Here is a 15,847-nt window from a genome sequence, read left to right as displayed (position 1 = left end):
AATTAAAAATACAATATCTAAGTGTCAAAAACTAACAAACATGAAATTAAATGCAGAGAGGAAGGAGAAACTGTATTAGTTGTTTCCTAGGGCAAGTATTCAAGCAGTTCTGAGTCTGAAATTTCTGCCTCTTGAAGAACAGTCAGAATATGCTCCTGTTTAGCACTACTAAGCTTCTGAATACCTATCAAAACATCTAGTAAAAGTAGGAGTCCTTCAGAATGGAACCCCCAAACCAACAGACGGCAGAACCACGTGACAAAGAGAAAGGCAGTTATTGTCAGCATTTTAGCAGAAACTGAAATTGTCTTCTAATATATAGAGAGCAGTGCAAGCACTTCCTACTGTTTTTAAAACCTCAAACAGTGACAAGTGATATTTTAGGAGAGGGAAATTTTTTTCGCTTGAACAAAAGAAACCTGGTTATGCACAACACTTCTTTCTCACTTGGTTTTTCCTCTCCCATGTGGCTTCTGTGGTGGATCATAAGGACTGAACACAGCAAATACCTCAGCAAAGATCTATTCTCTGCTTATTTGCTTGAATCTACCTTGATATCTCATGGCTCTTTATCCTTTATCAGATTTTACCTAAATCAACTAATCAATTCAAGTGTAACTGAGACACATTAACACAGATACACATACAGTACTCACAGTGCATCATTTACTGGGAAACCAGGCTAAAAAGTAATTTAGGCCCCATGAACTACTCAGACTGTGATTGTTCCATAGCACTGCCCAAAAACGGTGCCAATTTGTGACAACAGTAGTGATGTGAGGGTGTTTGTTCATTAGGAATTGAACCAAAACCCCATCAGGATTATTTCATATGAATTCAACCATCTGGTGGTTTTTCTGTTTCAAATACAAACCACTGACCTAGAATGGAAAGAAATTATTACCCATTATCAGCTCTCATAAATTCATTCTCTCAACACAGGATGTTTCCACAGGCCTGACTTGCCTTTGTTGTGTGGCATTACTAGAGACTGTGTCTAGATGTCTTCAAGGACAGCATTCTTCACTTTATCTCTCTTCTGTGAGAAAAGCTACTCGCACTGCTCAAAATTTAAGCTCAGCATGGACAGGAATTAACTACTATGCTAGTAAACACATACAACTCTACTTTTGGAAGGACTAAGATGTTAACACTCATTACAGCAGCTAAGCTACTCAGGCTGGCATCAGATTGGAGATCCATGCAATAAAAAAGTCTCAGCTGGCTCTCACTTACTTTGAAAATATGCAGTGATGCCAACTGATGCTCCTGTATTTGGACTATGCTTGACAGATTTATTATTTTTTCACTTCATCTGGTAGGTTCAAGTAGTGCAAAAAGCTAAGTTTGCTGTGTATGTAACAGCTAACCTCACATTACCCAGAATGACTACCTTTGGAAGCCCACCAAAGCTCACGTGTACTTTTTCACAGATTTGGTGAAAAATGTGACATGTGACTTCAGGTCTGACTGTTTTCCAGTCCACATGCCCTATCAGCCTTACTAATTCTTTCTTCACATTTAAATCTAATTGGTAAGAGCAGGATTATATCTTTCCCCATCACTCTCTTTCACTTCACCCATGTTAGGGAACCACCTCCTTCTAAATTCACCCTATGCATTCACAGGGTGCTGGCTCTTTACAATTCCCTCTGCAATTTTTCATTGAGAAAATGACACAAAAATAACACTGATTGCATTGTGCAAGGAAGCCATTCAGCAGTTAACTACTCCTTTGGTACTATGGAAATTTCAGTCTGCCTGCCCTTCCACATAATTTGCATAACAGTAAAGTAAATAGGCTTTGTGCTGTGTCACTGATTTGGAAATATGGGCTTTAGGAACTCAATACTGAGACATTACCTCCAGTTTTCTCCATCTGTGAACATTCAAGGGATTCTCCAGTTCTTCTTCCAAAACTTTGCACCGAGTCTGTTCTCTTAATAGCTCCTTCCGCATGTGATGAACCTCCTGCCTTAAGATTAGAATAAAACAAAAAGGAAAAAAAAAGAAACAAAGAACTCCACAGTGAAACCAACCCAATCTATCCAAGGCATGAACATGAAGAAACCATTCTTCCACACATTACAACACTGGCAAAGTGACTCTTGAAATTAACAGTTGACTAAAAACACTGTAGGAGCTCCTGTAGGATAACACAGGTAGACCTCTTCGTTTGCTTCAGTAAGAATGATTCAAAAATGGGACTTTTCATCAGTTCTCAGGAAACCTTGTTCACGACTCAATTTTTTTTTTTTTTTTGCGTACATTAAGGCCAGTTAATTCATTTGCAGTACAAATCAGAGTTATGGAATTGCCTCTGTATTGAATCTGAGCGTTTGTATTTGGAAGAAGGCTTAAAAACAACATGGCTCACACAATCCTGTAAAGAAAACACATTGCAGGACCTAATTATGAAGAACATTGTTCTTTGGAGAAACCAATTTGGATTTCTTTTACTCTTACTTTCTCTCCTCAAGGGACTCCAGACACTATTTGTTGCTGAATTTAAAATTAATTGAATGGTCCAAAGATGCTTTGACAACTAAGTTTCACATGCTGGGGTCAAGGAGTGAAGAAGCAGGAAACAAAAAGGCACATTCTGCAAGGATCCAACCCTTATCATTTTGGTGGGTGGATCCTGTAAGTACAGGAAGAGGAAAGAAAGTGGAGAATCACCATACGCCTACTGAACCTTTCCCTGTCAACCTCAGCATTGAATTTAGCTCACTAGACAAAAAAGGGTCTTTTTTTTTTTTTTAAACTGTGAGGTTGGACAAGTTTATGGAAAAGGAAAAAAAACATCTCCAATTGGCAAATCAAGAAAGCTAATTAGCAGCACAGCTGATAAATGGACTCTTTCAACAGACAGTTTTCATGATAGTTTTGGACTTCATTGAAGTATGTGATTGCTGCTGTAGTTAGCAAGAATTGATCCACCCATCATGGCATGTATAGCACTGTACCTCAATGCCTTTACTGAGTTTCAATGCAGTAACAGACTTTCAGTTGAATACATTTGGGCAAAGAATTCAAATCCTATTCCTGTCTGCAGTCAGTCAATGAAAACTGCAGTTGCTAGTGTTTTGTGCCCAGTTCTTTTTTATCTTACACCAAATCAAGCTAGCATAATTTCACTGGAGTCAATGGACTGACCACAGACTGAAGTAAATTTGCTCCAGTGAAGGCCATGGAATTATACTCATATAGTTAACCTAAATGTCTCACTCAAAAGTGTGATATTTATATAGAACAGTACAATAGTTCTCTGCTGACAACACACCTGGTGCTTCTTACAAACCAAGTCTGATTCTACAGAAAAATCACAATAGCTTAATGTCAGCAAAGAATATACCTTAAGCTTGGGAGGGTTAAAAAAAAAAAAAGAAGGGAAGCATTAAGCCAGAGTAGGAGGAAATAAATCAGACCAGGGCCATTAAAATTCCGTTTTAAAGAAAGACAACCTTCAATGAAAATTTAACTAAATCTTTCTCTCAGAGCAAGTCTACATATAAATCTGGAAGTAAAAAGCTCTGAAAATGAGTAGGAGTTTGTTATAAATACGTCAATTGCTCCCCATCCTCTGCAGATTGCCTAATAAAAAGCAGTTCCACTAATTTGGGCTCTAGGTACCACTAAGTAGCTCACTGAACTATGAACATCATCTTTGCTGCTCTCTGTCAAGTCTGTTCTACAGGCAGTAACTCACACTACAAGGTGAAATTTGGAAACTACTTCAGCTTAGGACAAGATGTTTTTTTCCTCTTTTATCTATCTTATATTTTAATTTTCACTGATGAGCTCTTTTGTGAACTTAATCCAGTGTGTAGAAGGTCAAAGCAAATAATCCCCTTCTCCAAGGTATAATGTTTGTTGATACAAATCTTCATCACATATGAAAATAATTGTGTCTCAAATACAGAATCGTGCATGCAGTTGCTACAAAAATGTATTCAATCAGATTTTTTACCTGAGTTCCTCTACGCTAGCCACAGTTTTACCAAGTATTCCCTTCTCACGACGAAGTTTTCTGATCTCCAGCTTGAGAAGTCGAATGTCTTCCATTCTCTGCCTGTACTGAGTCTCACCCTTGTTTAAGATGGATTGCTGGATTTTGATCTTTTCGTAGAGAAGAGCCACCTCATCATTGCGTCGAACAAGCTGGGACCCAAGGACATCTCTCTCATTGATAACCTAAGGATGCAGGTCAAAGCAATAATCTCAGTTACAGTTCCTCAGCACAACTTCAAAATATCATTATTACCTTTTCATCAGTGAAAATCATGTGCATCAAGAAGTTTCACTGTTGTTAATGAAAAAAAAAAAAAAACAATAGCAGCAGCCTAGCAGCTTCTCTTATTACAGTTTAGTCTCCTGAATAATATGTAAACTACATCATTCCACTCACTTCAGTACCTTAGAATGTTTATTTCAATAGCACTACAAAGCTTTAGAAGTACTTTTGCAGTAGCTGAGGATCCTGAACTTAAAAATGCACTGAACTGAAGGAACAAGATGCAGTGTGTTGGAAAAGCCAAATCTAGATTCTTACTCGGTCATATTCCTTCTTCTGCTTCAGCCTCTCAGCATCAGCCTCAGCAATAATTTTTAGGAGTTTTCTCTCTTCTGCCTCTTGGTTTTCTATAAAGTTCTTGGTCTCCAGAGCTTGTTTTTTCATCTTAAGTAGTTCAGCCTGGTGGAGTCAAATAGTATAGGTCAAGTGTGCTTAGTAACAACTTCCCATTATATATCTGGGATTATAAATTAGGAATACAATCTCATACATTCATTTCACTTCCCAACAAGTGCATATTTTGTTAGTTTTTAAGAATAAATCTCTAAGACAAACAAGATGAAGACCCATAAATCAATGTTGCAAACACTATTTTAGTAATGTTATACACAACAGAAATCTTGAAGATATTTTTTTCTGTAATAATGGTTCAAGTTGTAATTCAGGAGTCTCATTTAGTATTTTTTTAAAAGGTGATATTTGGAGAGTTTTTTCAACTGAGTAGTTACTTTGTTGAAAAAAATTTATCAGACAAGTTCAAAGCAAGACTGGGTTGTGAGAAAGGATAACTCATCTTGCTAGAAAGGACAATGATCTACACTGTACAAATCATTATCTAGTCAGGATACGCTTCAGACTGGAATAAAAGAATATGTGGAGAACAGGGCAACTATGCACAAAAAGATCAAAATTAAAGAGCGTGAGCATTTTTAGTGGAAGTGTAGAAGATGGAAAAGGAAGGACTGCCCTTAAGCAAAATTTAAGCAATGCATTGTTACAGTGATCACACGCCACTAACACAAATCTTGGAAATTACCCAATAATTCTATGCTACTCTGATGAACTCTGTAATTCAAGACATAAGTAGAAAAAAATACTGAGGTCATCTTGGATTATTAGAAATTTTTAGCAGTAATAGGCAATTAGCTACACATGAAGTGAAACTAGGTGACTAGTTTGTTTTCACAGATGTGAAAACTTTCAAGCCTTGACTAGAAGACACTTTCACAACCACAACCTTTATAAAGGATAAAGGTTCATGCAGCTTTTTCAGAAATGGCATCGTTGAATACTGAAAGAACGAGGCCATGATGAAGGCTGCACCTAAAACTATTGATTTAAGACAGAAAAAACAGTTCCATCATCATAATAAAATAACATGTTCAATTCTTACTTTATTTAATAAAATTTTCATATTCCTATAAATACAACTTTCATGTCTCTCTTACTCAATGTTGGATGTTTATTAGAATCCATCAGCTAAAGAAAAATGCAAGCCACTTCATATTGAGATGCAATCAAGAGTGTGCAAAAGCTGTCTACAGATGTAAAACTGCTCATGCATTACACGTTGCTGGATAATATTTTTTTTAATATATCAAAATTCTATGTTCTCCTTATGCCACAAAAATTATGAGCTATAAATAAGGAGTGGCAGCAGATGTTGGCAGCAAACATTATGTAAACAAATCTCACTGAAATGCACAAAGTTAAAGTAGATCTCAATAACCTCATACAGTGAAGAATATGAATACTTCAAGTCACACACATGCCCCACAAACTAACAGGACTTTCACTGAGGTTAAATATATTGAAGATCACAGTATCAGGATCTACGTACAGAGAAAAAGAATTGAATAAACACAGTGAGACCAGAAAAAGTGTCAGTATTAAAACTGTTCTAAATAAGCATATCTCATTTAAGGTTGGTTCAGAGAGTCTGCAAAAAATTGAAGGACAGTCAGCAAGAAGGAAGAATTCATATGGGACTTTTCTATGCTAAGTTCTCAAACTGAATTCAAACCAAATTCCTGTTTAAGTTCTGAAGTACAGCAGTAAATAAAGGTTTTTTTGTATTTGCTTTAAAGATGGGAGAAAAGTACAGATTTTTAAAAGATGCAAAATGGACTGGACAGAGAATGCTGAAATAACACTAAAAGTAAAAAGTTTCACATTCAGATTTTTAGAAAATGCTGAAAAAATAAAAGGACAGAAGATCTTGACAGCATCTCAAACCTGGACAGCCATACTTCTTACAGCTTTTAAATACATATTTTCAAACAGTCAACTGAAACCAAAAGATTGCATTGTACTGGCTTTAATGGAGTTTTAATCAGGCATCCCATGATTTATTTGCCATGATCACACATCTTTAAGACCTTTCTGACAGCAGAGCTAAGCATAAGTCCAATGTCTCTATAATCTCATTCCTATGAATCTCACTCCTCCATGCTTCAGCACATTCTTTAAACTGATTTCCTGGGAACAGCTTGCTTCCTTCACATCAGTGCAAGCAGGACAAATTGAAGCTGGCTTGCTACACAAATAATTGGGTTTTTTTGTGCCAGTGTCAGTCAGCCTCCTACTTGAATCCTCCTCTGCTTTAGTATTCAGCAGAGACTTTCAGGTAGAAGACCACAAAGCCCTAAAGCTATCCACTAATGTAGTGTCAGTCCATGGACACGCTTGCCGGTGAATAATTGAGGGGGTAAACCATGTAGCAATCATATGTTTGTCAAACAAATGGCAGACAATTCTAAGGTGATGAGACAGAATTGGCAACTAGTTAAGGCAGAAAGCTGCACATGGAAAATGAAGCTCTACTTGACTCCTCCATCACTGATAGAGCAACTCTGAGGTAGATCAGATATAAAAAAAAAAAACAAATTCATCACCTTTTTATGAAACTTTATTGACATCTTGTCACAACTGCAGCGTTGCGGAGTGGGGCTGAAAACCTAAGAAGTCATTGCAGCTCAGCAATAAGCTATCAATAGAAAACATTGTGGAAACAGTAGAGGTTTTGCAAGTGTTGTTTGTTTGATGTGGTTTTGTTTTTGTTTTTGTTTTTTTTTTCCTAGTGCCTAGTAAAGAGAAAAACAAGTTGTTTTGAACATGAACTCATTCCATCTTTTGAGAGAGCAACAAATTGTATTGAGGTATCATCACAAATTTAATAGCATATCTAAAAAAAAAAAGATGTCAGGGCTGAGAAGAAGGAACTGCCCTTCAAGCTCAGATTTCAAGAATAATCTAATTGGGTTTGCACTTTAAAGCAACAGAGAGAAAAGTTTAAAGAAAGAAAATCTTGAATTAAAAACATCTCCATTATAAAAGTTTAGAACAAGCAGGTTAACACCCAAATCCACATTTATGCAACTTAGTATTAAAAACATTGAGTGACCAAGAGATTTAAAGCTTCTCAAGACAGTCTAGGACTTTTCTAACTGTAATCACAGAGATTATGTTTGTCAGATATGTGGAAGACTTGTATAACCAACAGATCTAATAAACACTTCAACTGGCTTCAATTTTTATAAAATACAGCAAAACAACTCCCACAGACCAGGAAAACAATGAAGTCTCTACAGTCATGGGAGCCATCCTTTCTAATAAGGTGTTTGTGTAAGGACACTTACTTTCAATGTTTCCTTTTCCCTCTCTAGTTGCTGATGTTCCAGATGCGCTTTCACAAGAGCTTCTTCTTTCTTTGTGATCTCCTCTTTCAATTGATCCCCCTGATGCGTCACAGTTTTCAGTCTCTTCTTCATTTCTGTTATCTCATCCTAATAGGACAGAAAGTGATCACAAAAAGAACCAAAAAATGGTAAGCTTTTGTGAAGGAATTCAGGCCATTTTGATGCTGGAAAATGAAACTACAGTATTTTAAAGATGTGCTGTACGTACCACAAGACGTTACTTTTTAATACAACAGAACAAAACAGTTTCATTAAATGATATTTTTTAGTTTGTGCTAGCATGACTCTGCTGGAAAAAGGTCCCCATTGATAGCAACAATGTTCATTAGTAACGAGTATAATAAGCCATCTCATTTGAAGTTCTAGACAGAAAATATGAACTAGCAGTCAATTGAAATTAATAAGATTTTGATTCTACACATTTGTTTCCATGCTTCTAAGCACTGTGTTTTTCAATAATGCCGTAAACAGTTGGGCACAAAGTTTTTTTTATGAAAATGAATATAGCTATAAGCAAGATAAAAATATGCCTGTGAGTATAACTTATCTCCATTTTTTTGTTAGTTTACACAAACACAAGTAGAAAAAAAAATGTGCTCAGAGATGAAAAATTCCCTGGTATGAGAATATTTGGCATAAATTTCATGTTCAAAACACATGCCTGCTAGCACTGCAGAGAGACAAGGCCACCCTGACCACTCACAAAACAAATGTGCTGCCCATGTGATGCTAAGGAACTGTTTCATTGACCGACTGCAGTACATGCTGTGACGAAGTTAAAGCTAGTAAATTCAATGCATAGACAGACATGCTCTTCTGAATCTAGCAGAAGTAGCTTTATGAGCTGTTATACCTCTGCTGGAGGCTAACACCTCACAGAGAAGACAGAGTAGCATTTCACATTAATACATTCTGTTTCAGTACAAAACCATATCAGGTTTAAGCTCTTTCAGCACTGTCCACCATATGCGTGGATTGACGAGTGAGCACATTTTCTTTCATGATGTGTTTGACGTAGTCAAGTAAGATCTTGAGTCATGACACTCCGCAAACGGTAGTGAGAAAGTACTGATTACCACTCTTTGCCTTGGTCTTCACTGGAAGCCAGGATTCCAGTATTTCTCACATCCCTGAGCCCTGCATCCCTAAACCTCTGGGTGGGGACCGGGATGGTAAATTCCCCCCCCTGTGAGGACAGAGCAGGTCCAAGACCGCATCATGAGACTGAATGTGTACAAGTCTATGGGGCCGGATGTGTGCATCCCAGGCTTCTGAAGGAGCTGGCTGAGGTGGTAATCTACTATTATAGTGGCTCCACTCTCCATCATATTTGAAAAGTCATGGCTGTCAGGTGAGGTCCCAGATGACTGGAGGAAGAGTCACGTCACTCCCATTTGCAAGAAAGGGAGCAAGGAGGACCCCGGGAACTGCAGGCCAGTGAGCCTCACCTCTGTGCCTGGGAAGATTGTGGAACAGATCATCCTGGATGACATGCTTGATCACATGAGGAAAGGGCGTGTGATCCGTGACAGCCAGCATGGCTTCACCAGGGGAAGGTCATGCTTGACCAATCCGGTGGCCTTCTATCATGGAGTGACGGCATCGGTGGACAAGGGAAAGGCGACCGATGTCATTTACCTGGACTTGAGCAAGGCCTTTGACATGGTCCCCCCCCTACATCCTTATCTCCAAACTGGAGGGATGTGGATTTGATGGATGGAGCACTCGATGGATAAGAAACTGGTTGAAAGGCCGCAGACAGAGGGTGGTCATCAATGGCTCCATGTCCAGGTGGAGGCTGGTAACGAGCGGCGTCCCCCAGGGATCTGTCTTGGGACCGGTGCTCTTTAACATCTTTGTCAATGACATCGATGATGGAATCGAGTACACCCTCAGCAAGTTTGCTGATGACACCAAGCTGAGTGGTGCGGTCGACACAGTTGAAGGAAGGGATGCCATTCAGAGGGACCTCGAGAGGCTAGAAAGGTGGGCCCGGGTGAACCTGATGAGGTTCAACACGGCAAAGTGCAGAGTTTTGCACTTGGGCCGGAGGAATCCCAGGCATCCATACAGACTGGAAGAGTGGTCCTTGAGAGCAGCCCTGTGGAGAAGGACCTGGGGGTCTGGATAGATGAAAAACTTAACATGAGCCAGCAGTGTGCCCTTGTGGCTCGGAAGGCAAATGGTATCCTGGGCTCCATCAAAAGAGGGGTGGCCAGTAGGGACAGGGAGGTGATTGTTTCCCTCTACTCTGCTCTTGTGAGGCCCCATCTGGAATACTGTGTCCAAGTGTGGAGCCCCCAGTACAAGAAAAACAGGGGGCTGTTGGAGAGGGTCCAGAGAAGGGCCATGAAGATGACCAGGGGACTGGAGTACCTCCCCTATGAAGACAGGCTGAGGGAGCTGGGCTTGTTCAGCCTGGAAAAAAGAAGGCTGCATGGTGACCTCATTGCAGCATTTCAATACCTAAAGGGAGCCTATAGAGGGGAGGGGAATCAACTCTTTGAAAGGGTTTGATTGGATGGGGCCCTGGGCAGCCCAGTCTAGCATTAAATGAGGAGGTTGGCAGCCCTGCATGTGGCAGGGGGGTTGGAGATTCATGATTCTTGAGGTCTCTTCCAACCCTGGCCATTCTGTGATTCAGTCTGATGGATCTTAAAAATAAATAAATAAATAAATAAGCAAACATGGACTCCACACTTAATTGTCTGTCTGAACCACCAAATAAGTTAATTAAGTTAATTAAGATGTAATAATATGCCACCATGCTCATCTACCTTCACATTCAGTCAGTCCTGCAAATGTCACGTTAAAAGCAGGTTTTGCTAAATAGCCCATAAATCTCTTAACTAATACTAAGGATTTGATAGATTTAAAATCTACTGCCCAGATATATATTCAAATACATTCCTACTTCTCTAGTTGATGAAGAACACCAAGACAACACAATTATTTTGCAAATAGGTTTCCTAATCAACTGCTGTAAACAAATGAACTCCTAACAACAAAAGAAACCTCAGTGGTGAATACAAAAGATATTTGTATCATACTGAATGTCTGCCAGCATGGAGATCACTAGTAAGGTGGGGACCTTTCTGTATTAGGCAATCCACAAACACCTTTATCTAGCTTTACCTAAACATGTTCGTGCAAATTTGTTTTACTTCACAGAAGTACTTGCTAAAAAGTTTTATGGTAAGTTAAGTTGAAGTATAAATAACAGCCTCTATAACTTGAAACTTGATATGCCTCCATGTAACACTCAAATACTGAAGAGACTGACGAGTTCATTGCTTCTTTTTATAACTGAACAGTTCTTCCTAAGTAAGAGAATTTATACTCGATATATATTAAAAAATTACTCAGTATTGAATTGCAATTTTTTTTTTTTTAACTATTATTTTTCCTACAGGATTGTTTGGGAGCAGCAAGAACCACAGATTCACTTCTAGAGTGTATTCTAATGACAAGAGGCAGGTAGTGGACAAGCAAAGCATTTCACTCACTTAATAAAACAGTTCATTCCTAAACAAATCAATCATCAAGTAGGATAGGTATTTGGACATTTTGTTCCTATCTGCTTCTCAAGCAAAACACCTAGCTATTTACATCAGAGCATAAATTGTAATCTACTATGATTATGTTATAAAAGCATTATTCCAAAATGACCAATACTGTAAACTACAGCTATCCAAGGTCCCAGTCTCTGTCAACCACAACAGGACTAGTATAGTATTGTAGATCTTTACATCAGAATAACCAAGTGTATTCTTAGGTGATCTGTTCTCTTCCCCAGGTATAACTTTGCCTTCAGGATCTCTCCAGTGATGAATGGAAGGAATCATTATCAGAGGAAAATGACACTCACTGAAAGGAACAAGGTAAAAGCATAGTTTGGCCAGAAAATTCTCCTTCAGCTGAGAAAGTGTTCCCTCCGCTTTCTAAATCACAATTCACACTATTGCTTACATGCATACAGAGCTAAGGAGGCAATCTTATTCCCATTAAACTCTATTTCTCATGCAGACCGTACAACTTCTAAAGGGATAGGATTTGAGTGGATTCAAGAAAGAAAGAAAGAAGTTTCTTTTCTGATAGCGTTGTATAAAGCCATAGTTCCATTACATTGTGATTTTGTGTACAGTTTGAAGTTGGAGTATTGCCATACAATGACTGTGAATTCCTATTTCCAGCCAAATCCATACTGTCCAGATAAACATGCAGGGATCTAAAACACTCATTTCCCCAGAGGAATTCAGAAATCATTTCTGCAATTAAGCCAGTGAGCTTTCCTTTTAACAAAATAAAAGTAGAACAGAAAAAACAACACAATATAAGCAAAGATGGAAACACAAGAGAAAACTATTCTACCTTTGCTTCAATAAGATTTTTACTGTACAGGTTCCTCTCTGTTCTCACAGTTTCACAGCGGTTTTGTTGCTGTTTTAATTTAATCTCAGATTCTTCTATTTTCTTCTCATAGTCACAGATCTTCACTTCCCGTATTTCAACATCTTTCAGGTGCTGGAGGACCTGAAGCAGAAAGAAGGAAATGAATGTGATTAAATCATCATCATAAGATTATTGAGATGGGTTGAGTTTGTGATTTTAATTACGAGCAACAACTCCAGACCTCCATAATAAGAAGTTGAAGTTACTGCTAAAATCACTTCTGTCCAAGTAAAAGTTTAACTTTTTTGGATTGCTTATGTGGAGGAACATTTTATTTCAATCTGATATCATGGTTGTTTCTTTCAAGACTAAAATTTACAGATATGCACATATTTCATGTAAAAACCATCTACTGGAAGTATTGTCACTGATCTGGCTCAACAAAATCAACACAGGCAGCTTTCATTAAGAATTATGTTCATGTTTCATTATGTTATTATAAACCTAAGACTTGGAACATGATTTTTGATGTTATTGGTGTGATAAAATGGATAGAAAGACAACGTTTTCAAAAAAGCCCTGCATTTACACCTCTACTGTGAGATCCAGTTGACTTCCAAAACCTCAACTTTTAAAAAAATACATACTTGATCACAAACTGTAGAATCCAAACTTGATCTAAATAAGCAGGTAAACACAATTACTTTTTCCCATTAAAGATAATGATTCACTTAAGAGAACAGAGTAACAGAGACAGCAGATTGTAGAGAAATGATCATATGAATCATTAATGAACGAAAATACAAAATATGATAGACATCTTCATTAAATGGTTACCAACATAACAAATACATAAGAATTACTACACTGAAAGAGCAAAAATACACATAATTGCTAATCATTACAATGGGCTTCCTAATGTAATTTTTTTTTTTCAGAATAAGAACCTTCCTCTTACCATACAAATACAAAAAAAACAAGGACCACAGGTATTAGTCAAATAGAATCCAGTGCTTACATTGATAGAACAGGATGATAAAATAAAAATAAAGTAAGGAGCACATGTCAGGAACATCATTTTTTGGGGGGGTTCCCTGCCTAAGGAATCTTATGGACAAAATCCAGGAAGGAAGTCTACTTGCAACAGCATTTCATAGCCAGTTCTCCAGACTGGTTTTGAAAGCAACCATTTGAGCTCTGATTTAGATTTGTTGCAGAAGCATATAAAAATGTTTACATCAGATAGTCAATAATTGCTAAGTTTGCAGTCGGCAAAGTTGTCCCTTGCTTAGCCTTGTGAGGTCTGACTACAGAGCAGGAGCTTAATTAATTGATTATTCTACCACAATCCACTCTGAAGATAGGGGATTGCTAAATATAGAAAATGTTATTACAGCACAGGAATACAATTGTAGCCCATTTGAAGCTAACTGCAGAGGATCCTAGGAACTGCTTACAGTGCAATACAAAAACATAGCCTCAGTTTATAACCCACTCTTGCCTTTTCCCTTTCTGTTAAAACAACCTGTCAATATTAATAGCAGGGAGTAGAAATCAATAAGGCATGCTTTCAGTTAGCACCACAGCAATCATAGGCTGGAGCAAGATTTGAAAGTAGGTCACTCCATCTGTAAATCTTTTGCTTGGTTTTGATGCAATCTAAGTGCAATAAGCTCATGGACTAAGTTTTTCAATGTGGTGCTCATAGTCACGATGCTGACTCCGCTTTTGCAGGAGTAACTAAACTTAAATAACTTCCTCTTGTAAATCCAGAAAAGATATATGCAATGTTTCTCAATAGAATAGCCTGGTGTGAGACTGAGTATCCTCAATTATGACTGGGCTGATTGTACACTACACCTCTCAGATTTGGTAATGAGAAACCAAAGCTAAGCAGAAAGAATTCAAAATTGACAGTTTTCTTCTGTACCTTCTCAATTTTCACTTGCTTACTTCATTCATTTGCTGTCGGTTACCTGTTCAGCACAGTGAATCTACTCAAGAACTCAGCTCTGATACTATCCTTATTTGCTTACTTTGTTTAGCAACTCTGAGAAGTCCTTGTGTCTTAATGATATACCTATGCTTCAGATGAACTCAAAAAATTACTTCTTGCATTCTAAAAGCCAAAATCTGTCACTGGAAAACCAAGATTTTATAACTTAAGTATTTCAAGCCAAAACAGAAATATTCTACTAATGTTTGTAGCTAAGGAACCCAAGCTACACAACAAAGAGCAAATAGATTTTTTCATATTTGTACTGGTTAACTGAGAAGTAACACAGCAAGTAATGCTTGCCTAAAATGGTACAAATGACCAGTCAGCCAGCCAAAAATTAGAAGCGCAAGACTAATTCCCACCATTAAAATATTTTAATCCTGGGGATGTAACTCTGTTCATCAGTTACTTCCCAGTAAATAATGATTTTGAAAGAGCAGCTTTGCAACTACAAATTCAGTCCTGCTGTAAATAACAAGGCAACTTTTAGAGGGAGCATGGCTCTGTCAGCCTTTGCAGGATTTCCAAGAAATCTTTGGACTTAGATGGACTTGGCTCTTTACAAGCTCTTCCATAATTCAGAAGGAGTACAGCAGGATCTTTTAGAGATTGATTGGTAGTAAAATACAAGAGTGTTGACTAATGGTGAAACGGCTCCTGTATTATGCAAGTTTTACCACATTTTCTCCATTTACATATCTGAATACATCAAACACTGAACCTAAACATTACCTATGAAAAATAGTAACCATGATCCTCCCTCCTCTTTTTACCCTTATATTTTATCCTGCCTTATCCTTCTCACGTAGGGAACCTCTGCAGAGACGTGACCATCATCTCACAAACTCCCATAGTCATAACTACTTCTGCTGCTCCTCACCTGCAAGTTGAATCAGGAATTGCCCCTTTACTGAACCAGAGAAGCATGAAAATCCCTTGGAAACTTGAAGTCACAATACAGGCATCATTATACAAACAGCTCAAGTGTCACAACCCATTTACTCTGCCTTGTAAGTGATGGAAAATTTACACCCAAAGTGAGTGGAAAAAAAGGAATACCAAACATTTTTCATTTTAACCCTCAAAATATTGTGAGTAATCTTAATCAAAGGTGAAAGCAAAAGCCTTGTAGTTCTGAATGTTATGAATTACTCCCTGGTCCTAGTTTACAACATTCTTAATTCATATGTATTCTGCTAGAAATGCACTACAAGGAAAAGATGCAAAATGTAACTTTGCAATGAAGATGTATCTCACTTCCACAGAATATTATTCCTAGGTAGTGACAAAAGGTAATCCAGAGAAGGGAGCACGCATCATTCAAAAAACAATTTTTAAGTCCCTGCTCACATTTAGCTGTAAAGGATAATTTTTAAGAGAAAAAAATAACTTCTGAGTTGAAACACCTTGAAAGCTAATCCCAGTAAATCAATGATCTTCTTGGAGGGCCCTTCAGTGTGATCT

The 15,847-nt window shown here is 37.8% G+C and overlaps 1 protein-coding gene across 2 annotated transcripts in view; it reads right to left on the bottom strand.

The window, feature by feature from the left end:
• CFAP58 (cilia and flagella associated protein 58) overlaps positions 1 to 15,847 on the bottom strand; it is a 57,942-nt gene that overhangs the window by 23,577 nt on the left and 18,518 nt on the right. For both annotated transcript variants that reach the window (XM_031597511.2, XM_090145463.1), the window contains exons 10-14: positions 12,364 to 12,525; positions 7,933 to 8,079; positions 4,553 to 4,693; positions 3,971 to 4,194; positions 1,864 to 1,975 (exon numbers count right to left, since the gene is read on the bottom strand). In XM_031597511.2, the coding sequence (XP_031453371.2) occupies positions 1,864 to 1,975; positions 3,971 to 4,194; positions 4,553 to 4,693; positions 7,933 to 8,079; positions 12,364 to 12,525 (786 nt within the window). The remainder of the gene's footprint in view (positions 1 to 1,863; positions 1,976 to 3,970; positions 4,195 to 4,552; positions 4,694 to 7,932; positions 8,080 to 12,363; positions 12,526 to 15,847) is intronic.

Source organism: Phasianus colchicus, chromosome 8 (assembly GCF_987193195.1).
Source record: "Phasianus colchicus chromosome 8, bPhaCol1.hap1.1, whole genome shotgun sequence".
NCBI lineage: Eukaryota > Metazoa > Chordata > Aves > Galliformes > Phasianidae > Phasianus > Phasianus colchicus.
The sequence above is the reverse complement of the archived record's forward strand: the minus strand, read 5'-3'. Positions and strand labels throughout refer to the sequence as shown.